The sequence below is a fragment of the Coenobita brevimanus genome, chromosome 20, assembly GCF_032717465.1.
Source record: "Coenobita brevimanus isolate Jiangsu-jjx chromosome 20, ASM3271746v2, whole genome shotgun sequence".
NCBI classification, from domain to species: Eukaryota; Metazoa; Arthropoda; class Malacostraca; order Decapoda; family Coenobitidae; genus Coenobita; species Coenobita brevimanus.
Genome location: NC_136973.1, coordinates 8,324,634 through 8,344,616, shown reverse-complemented (window position 1 = coordinate 8,344,616; position 19,983 = coordinate 8,324,634). Strand labels below are relative to the sequence as shown.

Here is a 19,983-nt window from a genome sequence, read left to right as displayed (position 1 = left end):
ATGTGGATGGGGTAATAAAAGAGGTACAAGGTAGGGTAGTGGATGTTGGAGTGGCCCTGGTGAGAGAGGATAGTGTTTGGAAACTCCCTGTACTGTTGTTTGCAGATGATACTGTGTTGTTGAGTGAAGACAAAGGGGAGCTGCAAGGCTTGGTGGATGAGTTTGAGAGAGTGTGTAAGAAACGGAACCTAAAGGTGAATGTAGGGAAGAGTAAAGTGATGGTCTTTGAGAGAGGTGAAGTCAGTGAATGTACAGTGAGGTTGGATGGTGAGGAATTGGAAAATGTGAGTACGTTTAAGTACTTGGGTAGTGTGATGAGTAAGGATGGAGGTTTGGAGGGTGAAGTGCTTGAAAGTGTACAGCAGGGAAGAAAGGTTGCTGGTTCTTTGAAAGCAGTGATAAGAAACAGGGAAGTGAGCATAGAAGTGAAAAAGTTACTACATGACAGTATTGTGATACCAACTCAAACGTATGGAAGTGAAGCTTGGACGTTGTTGGAAGGACTCAAGTCAAGAGTGAGAGCAGTGGAAATGAGTTATTTAAGAGGAGCCTGTGGAGTCACGTGGAGAGACAGGCTGACGAATAAGGATATAAAGGAGCACTGTGATGTGGATGTGGATGTGATAGGAATTATGAGGAACACACTGAGGTGGTTTGGCCATGTGGAGAGGATGGAGGGTGAAAGACTGACGAAGAGAGTGTTTGTGAGTGAGGTGGATGGGGGAAGAGGGAGGGGGAGGCCGAGGATGAGATGGAGGGATGGGGTGGAGAGGTATATGAGAGAGGGGGGTGTATGTTGGGAGCAGGGCAGTGAAATGGCGGGGGACAGGGCGACGTGGAGGCGATTTGTTTGTGGCCACCCCAAATGGGATTGAGGCGTCTGGCAGTAGATAGAGATAGATTGGACTTGTATTTTCTGCATATCTGTTTCTAGATTCTTTTTCCGCCCATCCTTAGACCAGAAAAAAGGTTCATGATAATGATAGTGATGATGAGTCTTGCTTCTACTTCAACCCATCCGTAGGTGGGAAAAAGTGTCAGGATGATGATGATGATGTTAATGTATCCTGTCTCATGACAAGTGGGAAAAAGGGACAGGATGATGATAATGATGATTGATAACCAGGATGATGTAAGACATGAGTAATGGTATGGAAACAAGTGAGTGTCAATGTTGTGTTAGGAAGAGGCTGCTGCAGAGGTGTCGGGCATTGCAAGTGCTTCTGGTGGAAACTCGGGAGCGGTCACTGCGTGCGGCAGGACTGGCCAAGATGCTACGCAAGGACCTGGAGGTGGCAGCTGAGTTTAGGGTGTGTGGTCATGCTACAGACCTGCTGACCAAACTAAGGGAAACTGGACATATCAGGGTCATTGCACCATACAGCCACAATCACTTCATCTTTGTTCCAAGTAAGCATCTCTCCACTTCATTATGAATACAGTATAATTATTTTCAAGGTACTGTACTGGTGAATAGAGAGAGATTAGATTTGGTAGAGGTGCTTCAGAACTTGGGTGGAATGATAGAGAAGAGAGGTAAATGTGCAAAAGAAGTGGAAGTAGAACAATAGAGGGAAGGAAAGTGACTAGTGCTATGGAGGCCTTGATATGCAACAGGCCTGAGTGTGGCAGTTACAAGAGGCGTGCATGAAGGAATTTTAGTGCCCACGTTAACATATGGATGTGAAACATTGCTGTTGCCTGAGAATGAAAAGTCAAGAGTTGGAACTGTTGAGATGGGGTTATTGAGGAATGTGTGTGGAATGTAGAGAACAGGGTAAGAAATAATATGGTGTGTGAATGATGTAAAGTTCAGTAACAAAGTCTGTGGTTAGTGGAGCTGAGGAGAGCATGCTTAGATGTAATGATCTGATAGATAGAGTGGATGTGAACAGATGATGAAAAGGGTGTATGTGTGTGAGTTTGAAGGTGGGAAGAGATGTGGTAGGCCACGAAAAAGGTGGATAGTTATGGTAAGTTAGGGTTTGAGAAAGTGAGGTATGGAAGCTGTCAGGGCTAAGGAACTGACAGGGAATAGACCTGGTTGTTTGAATTGTGCTTATAGGAGTGCCTGGAAATGGTTCAGCACCCTTTTTTCATCTTGATAGCTGTCAGATTTACTTTGTCTGATAGGTAATATGAAGCATATATGTGTTGATGATTATGCTTATGAGATGGAGTCAGGATTCCAGGGGCTTGAATGTTCAGTAAGAGGGTGAACCTATTTAATTGGGCATGCTGTTGATTAATTATAGTTTTCTGTTGCATTATGGACCCTAGCTGACCCCATCTTTTGGTAGGAAAGAAGAGGTTGGGATGATGATAATGATGATGATGTTGTCCAGTGTGATAGGTAGACCACTTTCCCTCCACTTGCAGCATGTAGTTCTACCTTAAAATAACTACATCGAGTGACAAGTAAAATGGGGTCTTGTACAGTAGCTCAGGAAACCAATTTCTACATGGGATAGTAAGCGGGTGTAACCAAGTGAGTTCCTGGTGTTCTAATAGAGTGTGGTGCTACAGCTGATAGTGACTCTTCAATGTTTACATCCTTGGAGTGGTTAGGCTATATTTATATAGTACCACTTAGGGGCAAGTACAGTACCAGTAACTAGCCATTCTTACTTTAAATGTCTGAACTAAGTACAGCAAAAGTCCTCTCATTCGGCATCTGGTCTTACGATATTTCCGGTCTTTCAGCAGTTTTCATAAATAGTCCCATTATGAAAGCTTCCTGCCCCTCCGGCACATATGCTGAGCCGATCAACACCCGCGACAGGGTCGCCTGCTCGTCATTGATACCCATGCGCCCATAGTTGCCAATTTGGTGCTGTTGGTGCTAGACCTAACACTTTTCGTAAAAATTTAGAACTTTTCATAATAATTTAGCACCAATAATAAGATTAGATTTTTTTCTTTATCTAGCATGTTTTGAAGTCCAATTTAGCTCAAAAATTTGAACAGTTCACTTATAGCTTAGTGCATTTAAAGTTGAACTTAGCACTTTTGAAGATATCTGCTTGCTAACACTACATGCACCGTCGGTCATCATGACTCGTGAGTATCTGGCTCTGTAAGCGAGACCTTTCGAAAGTTTGGAAACACTGTCGTGCTATTGTACGGTGTATATATGTAAATACACCAAGGGTGAGATAAGTTCATTTGTATTGTATCATTAAATACATTAAATATAAGTTGCTTATTAAATATTCAGTGCTCAGGGTTGACCAGTAATGCTTGCTAGACACTGTGATTGCATTAGGGTGACTGACCATGATTGCTAGACACTTTTTGACAGGTTTACCCGGTCATCTGGCAGTTTCTGCTCTTTTGGCACCTACTTGGCCCCAAAGATGCCAAATGAGAGGACTGTTACTGTAATAAAGACCTGGACCTCTATACTCCTTATAGAGTAATAAAGGATTGAAGGGAGGTGGGAAGACCCAGGGCAGAGGGTGTTGATGCATGCTTATGATGGTATGTTATAATTTTACTGCATTTTTATTCACTGGCTGCATCAAGGATAAGAGTGAACAGATACAAGGCAAGCAGTACTAAATGGGTGTAATCACCAAATGCTAGTTTTGTGTAGTTTAAGGTTATAGTAGAGTAAATGTTCTCTGTGGCTTTGATTTATAGCCTTTATGATTTATCGCATGAGTTAATTGAGAGGAGCGTGTGGAGTTACATGGAGAGACAGACTGACTAATGAGGAAGTGATGGAGCGTTGTGGTATGGATGTGGATATGATAGAAAGCATTAGGAAAAACCCATTGAGGTGGTTTGGCTATGTGGAGAGGATGGAGAGCAAGAGACTAACGAGAAGAGTGTATGTGAGTGAGGTGGAGGAGAAGAGAATGAAGGGGAGGCCGAGGATGAGATGGAGGGTGGAGTGGAGAGGTATATGAGACAGGGGGTGTGAGCTGGGAGCAGGGCAGTGAAATGGCGGGGGACAGGGCGACATGGAGGTGATTTGTTTGTGGCCACTCCTTACAGGATTAAGGTGTCTGGCAACGGGTAGATAGATAGATGATCTATCAATAGAATTATCATGTGGAGTGTTTTTCAGTGACATAAATTATACACCAAGTATTATTTTTGTATTATTTTGTAGTCAGTTATCCAACAAACTTACCTACCTAACCTTCAATTATAGTGGTAGGTGGGGGCGCTCACCATCCACTCACTCGATGTAATGCTGCTGTCGGGTGTCTGCCCTTTCCTCTCCTCCATCCTTCTTTCCTTCCATCCTCTTCTGTCTTACATTCCTTCATTCTATCCTTGTCCTTCTGCCTATGGGTAACTGTACACTCCCTCTTCTGTCTTTCCTTCCTTCATTCTATCCTCTTTCTTGTGCCTGTGGATGACTCTACACTGAGTGACAAGTCAAATGATTTCCTGTACACCAGGAAACCATTTACTATGCTGGGTGGTAACCATATAACCAAATTTTGGCGCCTGGTGGTTTAGTGGGTAATTATTGCGCTCCAATCGGATTGAGCCAGTGAAGGTTTATATCCAAGGGATGGTTGGGGTTGATTGCTCATGTAATGCCACTCAAGGATGAGTGAGGCTGGTCACTCTCATCTTAACCCCTAAAACGTGGCTGTGTACAGTCGATCCCCCCCGAGTGGCGGGGTTGTATCGCGGTCTGAGTACCTGTAGGAAAATATTCGCCAAAAATCAGAGATTAACCCTAGAACGTTATACTTGGTATGGCAGATAGTACTTACATTCAGCTTTCTCCAGAGACAGGTGTTGAGCCTTCGTGGACTACCCAAGGACTTGTGGAGACTTGCAAAGTTGGGTAACCAAATCTTCACTTTCACACCTCCAGCAACCCGGTTTCCCCTCTACCACAGCCTCATTCTGTCACAGTAAACTTTATACTACAACGTAAAGGTAGTTAGGAATCTGTATTTGTACAATAAGCACTGAAAATAAGGCTAAAATCAACGGAGCGTACGGCCGACATGCACTGTGGCGGCGGTCTTCCCGTCACTCAACAAACATTTCCATTTTCACAGCTAAAAACATGTATACTACATTATTTTCAATCATATTACTTCCCAAAAGATCACCACGGCGCGCTTTTTATTCTGCCTTACGTCCGCCACTTTATTCTCGTTCCTGTCGGCCGCTTGCACTGACTGGGAAGAGCTAGAACTCGCCATAATCTCACTTTGAAAGCCTGCAGTAAACTGACGGTAAACAGAGGCAAACCGTGAGAAAAAAAGCTAGTGTTACAACTGGGGAAACAAGCGTTTCCTAGTAGCATAAACTGCTTGTGAGAGGAGATCGCAGATTTACAGTTCTGAGCGCTCAGAGCGCTGCCATGTATCACAGCCAGGCTGGCCGGGCCGTGGGGGGGGGGGGGAACGCGATATTTGGCAACAACTGAGGTCAGTAGTACAAAGGTAAAGTATGCTAGTTGTAGCTAGAGGGTGGTGGTACTGATAGACAATACCAGCTGGAGCCTGCTTGCCCGCGGTTATTCAAAATTTACTCAAATCGCAAACGCGACGATCCGCCGTCCTGTCCTTTGGGCCGACTGTCGCAAATGCAACGATTCGCGTTTAAGGGGTTAAGTGTCAGGACCAACTGCCTAGCCCCGGGCTCCTACGCTCCTCATGGGGCAATGTAGGATTGGATAATAGATATAGATAGAATAATAAAATAGATATGGAAAAGTTATGTGTCCTAGAACATCATTAGTAAGAGGATAGAAATTGGTAAAAATTTGATCATGCTTTGAAACATATTGTTATCTTTAATGTTCAGAATCTGGCTTTTACCAGTGGTTTAGATTTAGAACGTGAAAAAGTGACCCTTAATAAGATGAAGATTAGGATGTGAATGGAAATATTAAAGTATGGTCACCTACCAGTCCCTCAGGGCCAGTAATGCTTGAGTGGATTGATGTGGAGTGAGTTAGGAGGGTAATAATGTACTTGAGGAAGCTGTTGTCCAGGACAGACTTCTCTGTCTCCTGGGCAACACCCCTCTCTCCCTTCTCTTCACTCTGATTCGTGTAGATACCCTCAGAGAAGCCCTGAAACTGATAGGATTTATTTTTCAGAGGTCCTTCCAATCCTAAGCTCTCAGGTGTAAGCCTGACTCCATAGGAGTACTTGGGGGGCAATGGGATGGTAGGCATAGAGAAGACTGAGGGATCATACCTCTTCTAGTCCTTCTGCAACCTAATGGGCATTGGATCATACAGACCATAACCCAGCTTCACTTTGATGCCCATCTTATGTAATCACTGGCAACAGTAAACATTTTGGCATCCTTGAACCCACTGATACCAAAGCCAGCCATGGCCAGTACACTCTGGAGCCACGTGACTTCTGACCTTATTTCCACCCATAAGAGGGTTGCATCATGCTTGGTAAATGGTACCACATGGTGGGACGAGGGTGGATGGCGTATATGTGGAGAAGACCAGTGGCAAGGGGTGCAAATATTGTTTTCTTTGGGTACATTGGATGTGGTTGAAAAGATTAGGAGAAATACACTGAGGTGGTTTGGACATGTGGAGAGAATGGAGAATGAAAGACTGACTAAGAGGGTGTATGTAGGTGAGGTGGAGGGAGGGAGAGGGAGGGGTAGACCGAGGATGAGGTGGAGGGATGGAGTTGAGAGGTATATGAGGGAGGGGGGGGTGAGTTGGGGGGAGGGGAGTCAAATGGTGGGTGACAGAGTGACTTGGAGGCGTTTTGTCTGCGGCCACCCTTTGCGGGATTAGGGCGTCGTGCTATAGATAGATAGATAGATAGACATTTGGAGAGAGAAGTTTGTCTCATGCATTATTTTACTTCTTTGTTGGAGATACATAATAGGGCATGGATGAGTGAAACTGTGCCAGCAGAGTGGAAAAAGGCTGTGTTTGTACCCCTGTACAAAAATAAAAGTGAGAGAAGTGATTGTAAGAATTATTTTGGCATAAGTTCATTGAGTGTGGCAGGGAAGGTATATGGAAGAATTATTATAGAGAAAGTAAGAGAGATATCAGAAGTCTTAGTGAGTGATGTACAGGGTGGCTTTAGGAGTGACAGAAGGTGTGTGGATCAATTATTTTCAGTGTGATAGATAGTGGAGAAGGCTTGTGAGAAGGACTATAAGGTGTTTATGGCATTTATGGATCTGGAAAAAGCATACAACAAAGTAGACAGAGAAAGATTGTGGGAGGTTTTGAGCATGTACGGTGTACATGGTAAGCTGTTAGGTGCCGTCAAGAGTGTTTATGAAGGTATTTAGGCATGTGTAAGGGTAGATGGGCATTTAAGTGAATGGTTCACAATCACTGTGGGCATGCAACAAGGTTGGATGGGGCAACACGGTTGTGTGATGTCCCCATGGTTGTTTAATATATACAGTGTATGGGGTGATGAGAGAAGTAAAAACACTAGTATTGGAGAGAGGGATGGTGTTGGTAATGAATGGTGATGGATGGAATATCTCAAATTTGTTGTATGGTGATGATTCAGTGCTACTTGCAAATACCGAACAAGAGCTTAGTAAACTAGTGCAGAGTTTTGCTGATGTCTGTGAGCATCGTGCCTTAAGAGTAAATGTAGATTAAAATAATGGTAATTGAGAGAGAAGGTGACTCCCAGTGTCATGTTACAGTGAATGGAGAGAGACTGGAATTGGTGAGCGAGTTCAAATACCTGGGTACAGTGATACAAAAGAGAGGAAAATGTGCAAAAGAAGTGGAAAGTAGAGTGGCACAAGGAAGGAAAGTAGCTGGTGCTATGAAGCCCTTGATAAGAAACAGAGGCTTGAGTGTTGCAGCTGCATGAGGCTTACGTGAAGGAGTGTTAATGCCAACTTTAACACATGGATGTGAGACTTTGGTGTGGAATGAAAATGAAACGTCAGGAGTGAGGGCAGTGGAGATGGGACTACTGAGGAATGTATGCAGAGTACAGAGAGTGGATAGGATGTGAAATACAGTAATGTGGTTCGTGAAAGATGCGGAGTGAGGAAGTCACTCGTTTTGTTTCATTCCATTTCGTTTTGTTTTGTTTTTAAAGGCTCCAACATGCTTCCATGCGTCGGCCTTGGTCACCTAATGGCGGCTTTCCATGCTGCACGATCCATTGCAGCCTCCCTGTTCAGTCCCCTAACTCTGAGGTCACACTTAATGATCTCGTCCCATGTCTTTCTCAGTCTACCCCTCATAACCCCACCCCCAGTATTAACACTTCTCACCTTCCTCACCCAGTTATCATCTCCCATCCTCTCCACATGTCCAAACCATCTCAATCTACCTCTCCTCATCACAACACCAGTACACTCCAGCCCTATCCTACCTTTCAACTCTTCCATCGTAAACCCACTCCCCCCAGACCTTGCACGCAGGGACGCACTACACATCCACCTAATCATTGTCATTTCTGTATGTCTGAGCTGGCGAATATCCTCCTCCGTTACTGCCCAGGTCTCACTACCTTACAGCATTACACTCCTAACACATGCTGCAGACAAAGACACCTTAGCATATAGGGAGAGCCCTCTCAGTGTCAAAGAGGCAAGAGCTCCCTGAACTTCTTCCAACCACTTCTCACCCTAGCCACAGAGCTAGCTCCAGCCCCACCTCCAGCACACAACATGTCTCCCAAATAACAAAACTCTTCCACACACTCAAGAGATTCACCAGCAAGTTCAATCCTTTCACACCTAACAATCTCCACCTGCTCTCCCCGACACGCCGTACACATAAAATCAGCATTATCTCGCAGTCTACCTCTGATACCACTACATCTCTTGTGCACCCATTTATCACAAACACCGCACAAGATAGAATTACTTCCCACGCCCTTGTGGCAAACTGCACATGACCACTCTTCCTCATCTTTGACAGTACAGTACCGCCACCAACTCTAGATATCATCACTTTTGTTTTATCTGCAATTATCCTTAAGCCCTTGTGCCCCATACCATCTCTTCACTTCCTAAACCTTTCCTACGCCTCCCTTTTGTTCTCTGCAATCAACACCAAATCATCAGCATACAACATCTCCCACGGGAGTCCATTTCTAAAGTCACGTGACAGGGCTTCAGGTACCATGATAAACAACATGGGACTCAAAACTGACCCCTGATGCACACCAACATTCACGGAAAACTCGTCACTCAAATCTCCATTCACTCTTACCTGGGTGCAAGCACCCACATACATAGCCATAACCACCCTAACCAGCCACTCCTCCAAGCCAAGCTTTCTCATTGCCCACTTCACCACCTCTCTAGGGACTCTGTCAAAGGCCTTTTCCAAATCAACAAAAACAAAATACAGATCCCTTCTCCTACCAATGTATTTTTCCTGAAGCTGTCGAACAATGAATATAGCATCAGTGGTCCCCCTACCTGGCATAAACCCAAACTGCATCTCATCAGTATTCACTCTTTCTCTAATCATACCTTCTAAAACTCTCTCCATTACCTTCATTATCTGATCTAAAAGCTTTATACTGTACCTCTATAATTTCCTCTTTCCAGGGCATCACCCTTCCCTTTATACACATTTACAGTTACACTCTTCAGCCAATCATCTGGGACAACATACTCATATATAATCATATTTATCAGGTCAGTGACTAACCTCACCCCTATATCTGCTGAGGCCTTCAACATTTTGGCAGTCAACCCAGACACACCGGCTGCCTTCCCCACCTTCATCCTGCCTATTGCCTCACTCACAGTAGCAGCATCAATCAAAGGCCAAGGGCCAGACACTGGATCTGCTGGCTCCAAACCTTCCATGTCCCAGTCAAACTCCTCATTCAACAACCAGCTATAATGCTCTCTCCATGCATCTTTAATATCCTCACTGTTCACCACTACCTTTCCTTCATCATTCTTCACACACTGCTCACCTGTAATATCCCAATTATCCCTCTTCATCTGATTTGCCACCTTAAATATCACATTTTTCCTTTCCCTATGATTAAGGTTATCAAGTAAAAGTCTCTGTGACTCAGACCTTGCCCTGTATACCTCTCTTCTAGCCCTACCCTTGGCAGCCAAGTATTCCTCCTTGCTACCACCCTTCTCCCATTCCCGGAAAAGCCTTCTTTTCTCCTTAACTGCAGCTTCTACACCCTCATCCCACCACCAAGTTACTTTATGTCTTGGTGGTCCTCTTGTCCAACCGCATATTACATCAGTAACTCTCAAGAGATTGTTCTTGAGGGCTCTGTACTGTTCATTAACGCCTCTGTCTACAGCTTCCTGTTCAGCCACCACTCTCCTCATCTCGCTATAGAAGGCATCCCTTACTACTCGGTTTTTCAGCTTCCATATTTTCCTCCTAGGTACATAAGTCCTCCATATTTTCCTCCTAGGTACATAAGTCCTCTTTTTCATCACTTGTTCTTTAAGCACCATATCACAGATCAATAGTTTGTGCTGCTGCACACACTCCTCACTTCCTATAACTTTAACATCCCTCACTAACCTCCTATCGGCCCTCCTAACTAGAAAATAATCTATCTGACTGCTATTTCCCCCAGACTTATATGTAATTAACCTACTCTCACTGTTCCCAAAATATGTGGTGCACACAGTCATGTCCGTTGCCTCCCCAAACTCGAGTATCCTTTCCCTTTCCGCATTCCTTATACCGTACGCACATCCCCCATGCACTCCTTCATAACCTTGTGCTGCTTCACCGACATGACCATTTAAGTCCCCTCCCAAAACCACTAACTCATCATCCTGCATACCACCCACTACACGTATTAAATCATCCCAAAAATCTATTTTTCTCTGCTTCATCCAATCCTGCCTGTGGAGCATATGCTAATATAACTGCAGCTATATTTCTACCGAATAGAATTTTCACTACCAATATCCTATTGCTTACTCTTATAACATTCGTAACATATTCTACCCATTTTTCCGCAACATCACACAAACACCCCCATATCCGTCTGTCAGGAGGGTGTATGGAGATGGTATGGTCATGTGGAGAGAATAGATAACAATAGAGTAATGAAAAAAGTATATCTGAGTGAATTTAAGGAAGGAGGTGAGGTAGGCCAAGGAGGAAGTGGAGGGATATGGTGGATGAGTGTGTAAGGAAGAGAGGTATGGAAGTTGGTGAGGTTAGGTAACTGACAAGAGATCAAGCTGGCTGGATGAATGTTGTGAGAAGAAGTGCACGATCAGGGATTTGGCACCACTTTTTGATGTGACAGCGTCTAAATTGACTCTATCGGATACGTTTATGTGAAGCTACAGAATGTGGTGAAAGTTTTTGGCATATCAGATAGATCCAGGATTCTGAGGGCTTGAATGATGAGTAAATGGAAGTGTGGCCTATTGGACTGGACAAACTTAGGCTGTCTGGACGTTGCTACTCCTCACCCTGCCGTAGGGTGGGAAGGGAGGTCCAGATGTTGATGATGATGATGATGACCTCTCACTTTCTTCATGAGGCTAGCATTCTTAAACTGAGTGAAGCTTGTTGTGTTCCTCTGCTCATAAATGATTTTCATAGATATAATGCATCAGGGAGAAAAAGTGAAGGAAATACCCTGAGTGTAAAGTAAATTCAGTGGAACAGTACAGTAAGTGAACATTGTCTTTGAATGTACCTTTGTAATGTGATGACTTTTTTATCACATGTGATAGGCCGCATCAAGGACAAGCGTGAGTACATCTGGCACCTGCTGGACATGCGTGTGGGTGGTGTGTGTATGGAGGAGGAAGACCAAGGCGGTTACTTGGTGTTGATGCGCTGTGATAACCCTGCCCTCTCAGACCTCTGGGAAGGAGATGTAATTGAGATTGAACCCACTGCTGACTGCACCATCACGCTCTCCAGGGTACAAGTGAACATGGTAAGGCTTGGCTTGTGTTTGTTCTTGCTCCAATTATGGCTGCTATCCAATATTGGTAGACTTAGAATATACATGGAGGTAGGTGGTGGCACCTTCACAGTTCTTTCACAAAGTTTAATATCTCTAACTCTCATCTCAGTGCAACCACCTCCATAAATCAACACATTTCTAAGATCACTGAATGGGGAAAAAATAACCTTGTCTCATTTAATGCTAGTAAAACTTAATATATACAATTTCCTGATAGACAGACATTGCCAGATTCGTATATTACCCTCAATGTTGCTAATATTCCCATCTCCAAAAGTATTGAAATTCTTGGTGTTTCACTTAACAGTGCTTTCAGCTGGACCTGTCATGTCAGCTCACTTGCTAAAACTGTCTATTGCCAGACACCTTAATCAAACAAACAAATTGCCTCCACGTCGCCCTGTCCCCCGCAATTTCACTGCCCTGCTCCGAACTCACATCCCCCTCTCTCATATACCTCTCCACTCCATCCCTCCATCTCATCCTCAGCCTCCCCCTCCCCGTCCCCCCCTCCACCTCACTCACATACACTCTCCTCGTTAGTCTCTCACCCTCCATCCTCGCCACATGGCCAAACCACCTCAGTGTGTTCCTCCTAACGCATCCTATCACATCCACATCCACACCACAATGCTCCTTTATATCCTCATTTGTCAGCCTGTCTCTCCATGAGATTCCACAGGCTCCTCTTAAATAACTCATTTCCACTGCTCTCACTCTTGACTTGTGTCCTTCCAGCAATGTCCAAGCTTCACTTCCATACGTTAGAGTTGGTATCACAATACCGTCATGTAGTAACTTTTTCACTTCCATGCTCACTTCCCTGTTTCGTATCACTGCTCTCAAGGAACCAGCAACCATTCTTCCATGTTGTACCCTTTCAAGCACTTTACCCTCCAAACTTCCATCATTACTCATCACACTCCCCAAGTACTTAAACGTACTCACATTTTCCATTTCCTCACCATCCAACCTCACTGTACATTCACTGACTTCACCTCTCTCAAAGACCATCACCTTACTCTTCCCCAAATTCACTTTTAGATTCCGTTCCTTACACACTCTCCCAAAACCACATCGAAGAAACTTGGATTACTGTACAGAGTCCATAACTTCTTCACTGATGATCAGTTAGCTGTAATTTATAAGAGTCATGTGTGCTCTCTGCTAGAATATTGCTCACCCGTGTGGAATGGATGTGGAGAGGTTGCATTAAAACAGCTTGACAAAATTCAGGACAAAGCTGTTGGAATTATTAATAACCCTGCCATTATACATAAACTACCTCCCCTACAAGTAAGAGGGAATGTTGCCTCCCTTGCAGTATTTTACAGATACTTTTATGGCAGATGCTGAGACGAAGTTGTGTCCATTGTGCCACCTCTTTGTGCCCTCCTTCGTGCTACACAGGCATCTGATAGCGCTCATGACTGGAATGTCATACAGCCATATTGCAGAAGTTCAGCCTATCAGAATTCTTTTATTCGCTGAACTGCATCTCTCTGGATCTCGCTTCCCCAGAGCTGTTTCCCCCCAAACTTCAGCCTACAGCTGTTCAAGTCCAACTGTTACAGCTTTTTATGAATGGAGGGTGCCAGTAATATGGTGTATGGATTATATTTTTATTCATTTGTTTTTCCTATCTCTGTTTTATTATTATAAAAAAAAAAAAAAAAAAAAAAAAAAAATCATCCACCCACATGATGTAGTGCTGCCTACTTCTTTCATCTCTGTCATTCTCTTTTAGGGTCTACCCTTCTCTCTTCCTGTTTCTCCCAACTTTCCTGTCACTTTTTGTCACTCCTTTTTCCCCTTCAGGTGGCTATACATTGTGTGAGAAACCACATGGTTTCTTGTTAGCCAGGAAACCATATATTAATGCTGGATGGTAACCATATAACCAACTCATATGTGTTCCCTACGTATCAGCAAGTGCGTTGGCAATGGGTTAGTGCCTTTCCCCATAAAACGACTACAGTAACTCAAAGACAAATGGCCACCCCTTACGGGATAATGGCATCTTGCAATAGATAGATAGATAAAATATACATACATATAAAAATTATAATATGCATCCAGTGGATAGAAAACTAAACCAAATACCAAAGCCAGCTAATTACTTCTCACCAGTTGCTGGGAATAGTTGAGAAAAATATATTTTTAAGATTTGCAAAACTGTGTGATTTTTGTTTACTTGTGGCTAAGTTTCTTGGCTAAGAGTGTGTGGAAAGTTACAGTACTAAGCTTTTAGCCACACTTCACTCTCATGGTTGTAGTAGTAGTAGCTGGAACTGCAGGCTCATCTGAGAGTAAAATCCAGTGAACTGCAGACTGAACTTGCCCTCTTCCTACGATTCATCATTCTCGATTGGGGGTTAGGATGTTGAAAGATATTTGTGTAACTGGCAGTGGTGCATCTTAGTTATATCAGTACCGTCACAAGAACACGCCACTCCAGTATCACTGTCATGATAGTATCTCCAGTATACCCCTCCATGTATTAGCATGAAGGATTTACTACCTGTAAAGAGATGCATCCGATAGTTGACTGTACCATCGCACTCACCGGTGTTCAGATGAGTATAGGTAGGTTTGGCTGATGTCTGTATTTTAAGGGTCCTGTTATTCAAACTGAGAGTGTGAAGGTGTAAACATTTTTTTTTTTTTTCTATTCATACATTATGAAGCTTGAAGTAATGGTAGAATATGTAGGAACTTTTTGTATTGTTGCTGACTACACGTAAAATGTGGGATGCAGGTTGGTCACATTCAGTGGTAGTGGGTCTTCCATAAATATATACGTGCTGTCCATACATAGAAAATATGCACTTCTTCCTTGTAAGGAATTCCCAGATTGAGGTTGGCCATGGTAGTACAACTCATGTTTTTGTCTAAAAAAAAATAAATCCTAGCTATGACAATTTATTGTAAATTTGTCTGTGAATCTGGTCCCAGGTGCAGAGTGTGTTGGTTGTGGTGGGGTGCGGGAATATGCTGGCTGGAGTGAGGCGTGAGTTTCAGCACAGCATGGGGGCCACGGTGGACCTCCTACGGGAACAGACAACGCCCAACAAAGCTATTACTCACTCCCTTGATGAACTAAAGGTATGTATACTTATCCCTCACTGAATGACACTTCGATTTGCTGTATTTTCCATTAACTCCTTCACATCAATGACATACTATTAACTTTATATTGGCTATCACCAGATGATGTAATACAGGTTAGGAAGAATCTCAGGTAGTCTGAGGGTTGACCCCACAGGGCCAGCATTGGAAGGAGTTAACATTGTCAGGCATCCTCAGTTGGTGATGTGTATTGAAATTCCTTAATCCTGTACTGCCTTGTCAGGAGTGTAGGGGCACAGGGCTGAGATATTTTATTTAGTTCATAAGGTGAGTGACCAGTCACTATCCATGAGTATCATGTGAGCAATAATCCCTAGTCATCCCTCAGATTTAAAACTTTTATGGGCCACATCCGGTGGGAATGCCTCAGCCCACAAGACCAGGGGTTCTCAGACCGAGTCATACAGATGACTCAGGTGGATTGCCGGATGACTCAGGATTACTAGCACAGTAATCCTCCATTTATCTGGACATCCATTATCCGTATGATCCATATCCAGGATGCTGTGATCTGGCTATATTAAATCATTATACATACATTTTTCCATTTTATCTGGATTAAATGCTTGTGCCCAGGTGGAAATTATGGCCACACGAATATTTTAGCCTGCCCCGGAGGGATTAGCCCGTTGGCACCGCACTGTTTGGCTGTGTAGTTCACACAGCATCTGCTAAAGACCCCCTCAGCCATTCCCAGTTTCCGCGCATCGACCATGTAGTGAACAGCTCCTCTCATATAGTTGTTATGGAGGCACACGTGGTGGCTTTTGTCGTTGTTCCTTACCTGCTTCAGGCCTTTCTATTCCTAGCATGCCTCTTTCTAGGGTGTGTAATGATGGGTCCTCCACCACAGAAAAGGAAGAGAGTAGTGATGACTCATGAGAAGAAGCATAAGATCGTGGGTAAGATTGATGCAGGATGGTCGGCTTCCTGCATCTTAATGTCTACGCGCTATTTTACATGTTATACCATCACGATTAGGGATGCTGAATGCTGCTGGTTGACGGGATTAGCCGCAAGCATTTTCCCCCAACCCTTTGAATCTACGACCATTTTCTGTGACAAACATAGGGTAGGTAGGTACCCAATGATGCACAGCTCAATCTGTACATGGCACTAGTACAGTGTACAGGAGAGTGATGTTTTCCTCATTCTCTTCGTCCAATTCTGTCTCCGTATGTGTGGAGCTGATTACATCATCGACCCCCGCGAAAGTTCTGCCCCTACCGCCGGGGAAAGGGCTCAGTGACTGAGCAGGTGTGTGGAAAATTGTAAATAGTAAACAGATGTGCACAAGTGTGTTTTTTTAATACATAAGGGAAATGTTAGATATTACAAGTTGTATCTCAATATGGGACTGAAACAGGGTTGTGTTATGTCTCCATGGTTGTTTAATATATATATGGATGGGGTTGGAAAGGAGATGCAAGGTAGGGCAGTGGATGTGGGGGTGGCTATAATGAATGAGGATGAGATTTGGAAGATTCCGGTGTTGCTGTTTGCTGATGATACAGTATTGTTCAGTGAAGATGAATGGGAGTTGCAAGGTGTGGTGAATGAATCTGAGACCAATGAATCTGGGACAGTGTGTGGGAAGAGGAATCTGAAAGTTAATGCAGGGCTCTTGCTAAGAGCCGATGCTTGCAAGCCATTTGGCTCCTAAGGTTTCAGAATTACGGGCCAAATAAATTTTTAGTAGCCAAACTGGCTACTAGGCGAAATACTTTACAAGCAATAAATATATTTATTTATTTATTTACACATTGTTTTTAAACATTCACAGTGGCGACAAGGAAAGACTTAATAATCAATCTTTTGTTCATTTAAGTGAGATTTACTTATTTTGTAGTTTACTGGGCTTTGAAGTGGATGTATTTTCTCCTCACCAAAAGGCGACTTGCATGTAAAATTTATTCGCTGAAGGGAAAAAATACTCGCATTTGCGAACTGTGGCTCGCCAAACAAGAGCCCTGTAATGTAAACAAGAATAAAGTTATAGTGTTTGAAAGAAATGAAGTAACAGAATGTACAGTGAGGTTGGATGGTGAGCATATGGAGGATGTAAGTGCATTCAAGTACTTGGGTAGTGTGATGAGTAAGGATGCAATGTTGGGGGATGAAGTGCGTGAAAGGGTACAGCAGGGAGGGAAGCTTGTTGGTTCACTGAAAGCAGTGATGAGAAATAGGGAGGTGAGTATGGAAGTTAAGAAGTCACTGCGTGATAGTATGTGATCCCTACTCTGAGGTATGGAAGCGAAGCGTGGGCCTTACAAAAGGGGAACAAGTCAGGAGTGAGAGCAGTGGAAATGAGTTGCGTGAGAGGAGCATGTGGAGTGACATGGAGAGACATGTTGAATGAAGAAGTGAAGGAAGGTTGTGGGGTGGATGTGGATGTGATTGAGAAGATAAAGAGAAATACACTGAGGTGGTTTGGACATGTGGAGAGAATGGAGAATAAAAGACTGACTAAGAGGGTGTATGTAGGTGAGGTGGAGGGATGGAGAGGAAGGGGTAGACTGAGGATGAGGTGAAGGGCTGGAGTTGAGAGGTATATAAGAGAGGGGGGAGTGAGTTGGGGGGAGGGTAGTCAAATGGTGGGTGACAGAGTGTCTTAGAGGCGTTTTGTCTGTGGCCACCCTTTGCGGGATTAGGGCGTCGGTCTATAGATAGATAGATCTAGTAAGTGTTATGAAATAAGTGTTTTATAATAAGTTTTACAAGTGCATTGCAATAAGTGTTACTGTTTATGGTTATTTGTGAAACAGTGATTGGAAATACCTTGTATAACCCTATCTACTACAATGAAAGAAAACCAAAAGTGCACAGGAGAGAAAGAAAATGACCTGGTTGGCTGTAACTAAGTTTTTTCCCTTGTTACTCAGAAAATAATGGTGAATATGTGAGCATAAGCATATTTGTGATGTGAAGTACAAAAAATGTAAGTTGTGTGTAACTAATATTTTCACGATGCCCCTGATTAATACAAATTAGTCGCAGTTTCTGTACAAGTAATTACCTCACACTCAACCATACTGCGTGAAACAGCCAGAGCATTTACTTCTCGAAGTGCAGTTACCCATAATCGTGCTGTCAAGTGCAAATATACGTGCCGTAGTAGAGGGAAATTATTATAATTGGCACTGGAAGTGTGAACAGAAAATCAAAAGAGCTATTCTTTCCCTCACACCTGCGGGGCATAGTGGCGCTATAAAACGGGCAGAAAACTATGGGGAGCCACATGAACAGAGGGATGACTTATCCTTACGACGGTGAGTAAGGAAAAGTTGAAAGAAAGAGTGGGAATTTGTGAGAGGCCAGGCAGTGTTACAAACACCTCTCCGGTCAGTGCTATCAACGCTAGCCAGCGAGTCCAAGGTCACTGGCAGTGGCACGGACCCGGATTGGTCCACCAAAACACGGAAAACCAGTCATCTTTTACTTATCTTTGCTCATTGATGGGACCACCTGGAGATGTGGGAATACTTTCATTTGAAAGAGGAAGGGTTGGTGAGTCTTATGTATCTTTAAGTTTTTCTCCAGCTATTATAGTTTGGCAGATATTAGGGTTTGAAATAAGGGTATTTTTTCCAAAATCATGAAAATCCCCCATAGGGAGGAGTGGGCGATGTCAGAAAAACCCCAGCGGGTGGGGGTTAAAGGAGTACAACCTGACCTATCAATCCTACATGACATCAGGAAATCCCATGACAAACTGACCCAGTACACAGCAGACTTCAGTGAGAAAAACAGATGCAGTGCCAAAGAGGAGGCTATGGGCTTCCCCTAGCATGCCAGTGTCGGCCGTTCAATGTTGGCACCGCCAGCAATGGGCTGCGGACGACTCAGAGAACTGCAGAACTCTGACCACCCCCCATCTGAGCACATTCTGGGCATACCTCAAGCAGGTGCTTGAGTATGCTAGTGCCCGGGTTGTGACAGAGAGATGGTACCTTGTCGCCTTGTGGAGGATCTGTGTTCTGTGCAGCAGAGTGTCATCTGATGCCTGAATCATCACTCTTATTGCCAGTCCAAGATTGACTCATTTTTCAGGCCTCTGACCCCTGCCCAGTCCATCTCCTCTCTGCCACCATCACAGCGTCATACCACGCCTTCAGGGACAGAGCCACAACCTAGCACGTCGTCAGCTGTTGTGTCTCCCCTGGACTTGAGTTTGCAGCTTTCTTCAGAGTCACCTGAAGTAGGCAGTCCATCACCACATCCCACAGTCGCTCCCCTGGGCCGACTGTCAGAGATCCTCCTTGACTTTGACTCAGACTATGCCACTGGACCACACAGGATGTACTGTGCAGTGCAACAGCTTCGCCAGTCGCAGTACAACAGTCTGAGTCTTGGATCTAGTGGGTTATTCAGCATGATGCCCAGCGAGGAACTGTGGGTGTTTATGTTGATTTTATTCTAGCTTACTGTACTTGATACTATTCTATTTCACCATTATGTTTTGTGTGCCCACTGCATTTTTCTTGTGTAGCTTTTTTTTTTTTTTTTTTTTTTTCCCCCAGGGTATGGCCCTGTGGTGGTGATTGCTTGTCAGTGCTTGATGGGCTGTAATGACCATGGTAATTGCTTGGCTGTGGTTTATAGGTCTGCTTGACCTGATAGAGTAGTATAAAACAACAGGAACAAGTGTTGTATGATGTACTTTAGTGGCCTTTTACACTGACTTTCAAAGTTAGGTTATGCACGAAAAAGGGCAAGGGAGAAGTCCATTATCCAGACGGATCCATTTTGCTGACATGCTCTCGGCTCTATTACGTCAGGTAAATAGGGTATTACACTCAAACCTCGATTTAAGGGACTAAATGGGGAATCAACTTGTCCCACACTTGAGAATGTCCCGTACAGTAATCCCTCTAATATCCGAACGCGCACTATCCGAACATCCCAACTAACCAGACGTAATCATCCCAGGATCCAATATTCCCAAAATGGTCTGAAAACCGCAAAAAAT

At 43.9% G+C, this 19,983-nt stretch overlaps 1 protein-coding gene across 1 annotated transcript in view; it reads left to right on the top strand.

Moving 5' to 3' along the window:
* Positions 1 to 19,983, top strand: part of LOC145391972 (mitogen-activated protein kinase kinase kinase 4-like) — a 503,013-nt gene that overhangs the window by 199,717 nt on the left and 283,313 nt on the right. The window contains exons 14-16 of the mRNA XM_080266482.1: positions 1,184 to 1,410; positions 11,647 to 11,846; positions 14,841 to 14,990. Of these exons, the coding sequence (XP_080122608.1) occupies positions 1,184 to 1,410; positions 11,647 to 11,846; positions 14,841 to 14,990 (577 nt within the window). The remainder of the gene's footprint in view (positions 1 to 1,183; positions 1,411 to 11,646; positions 11,847 to 14,840; positions 14,991 to 19,983) is intronic.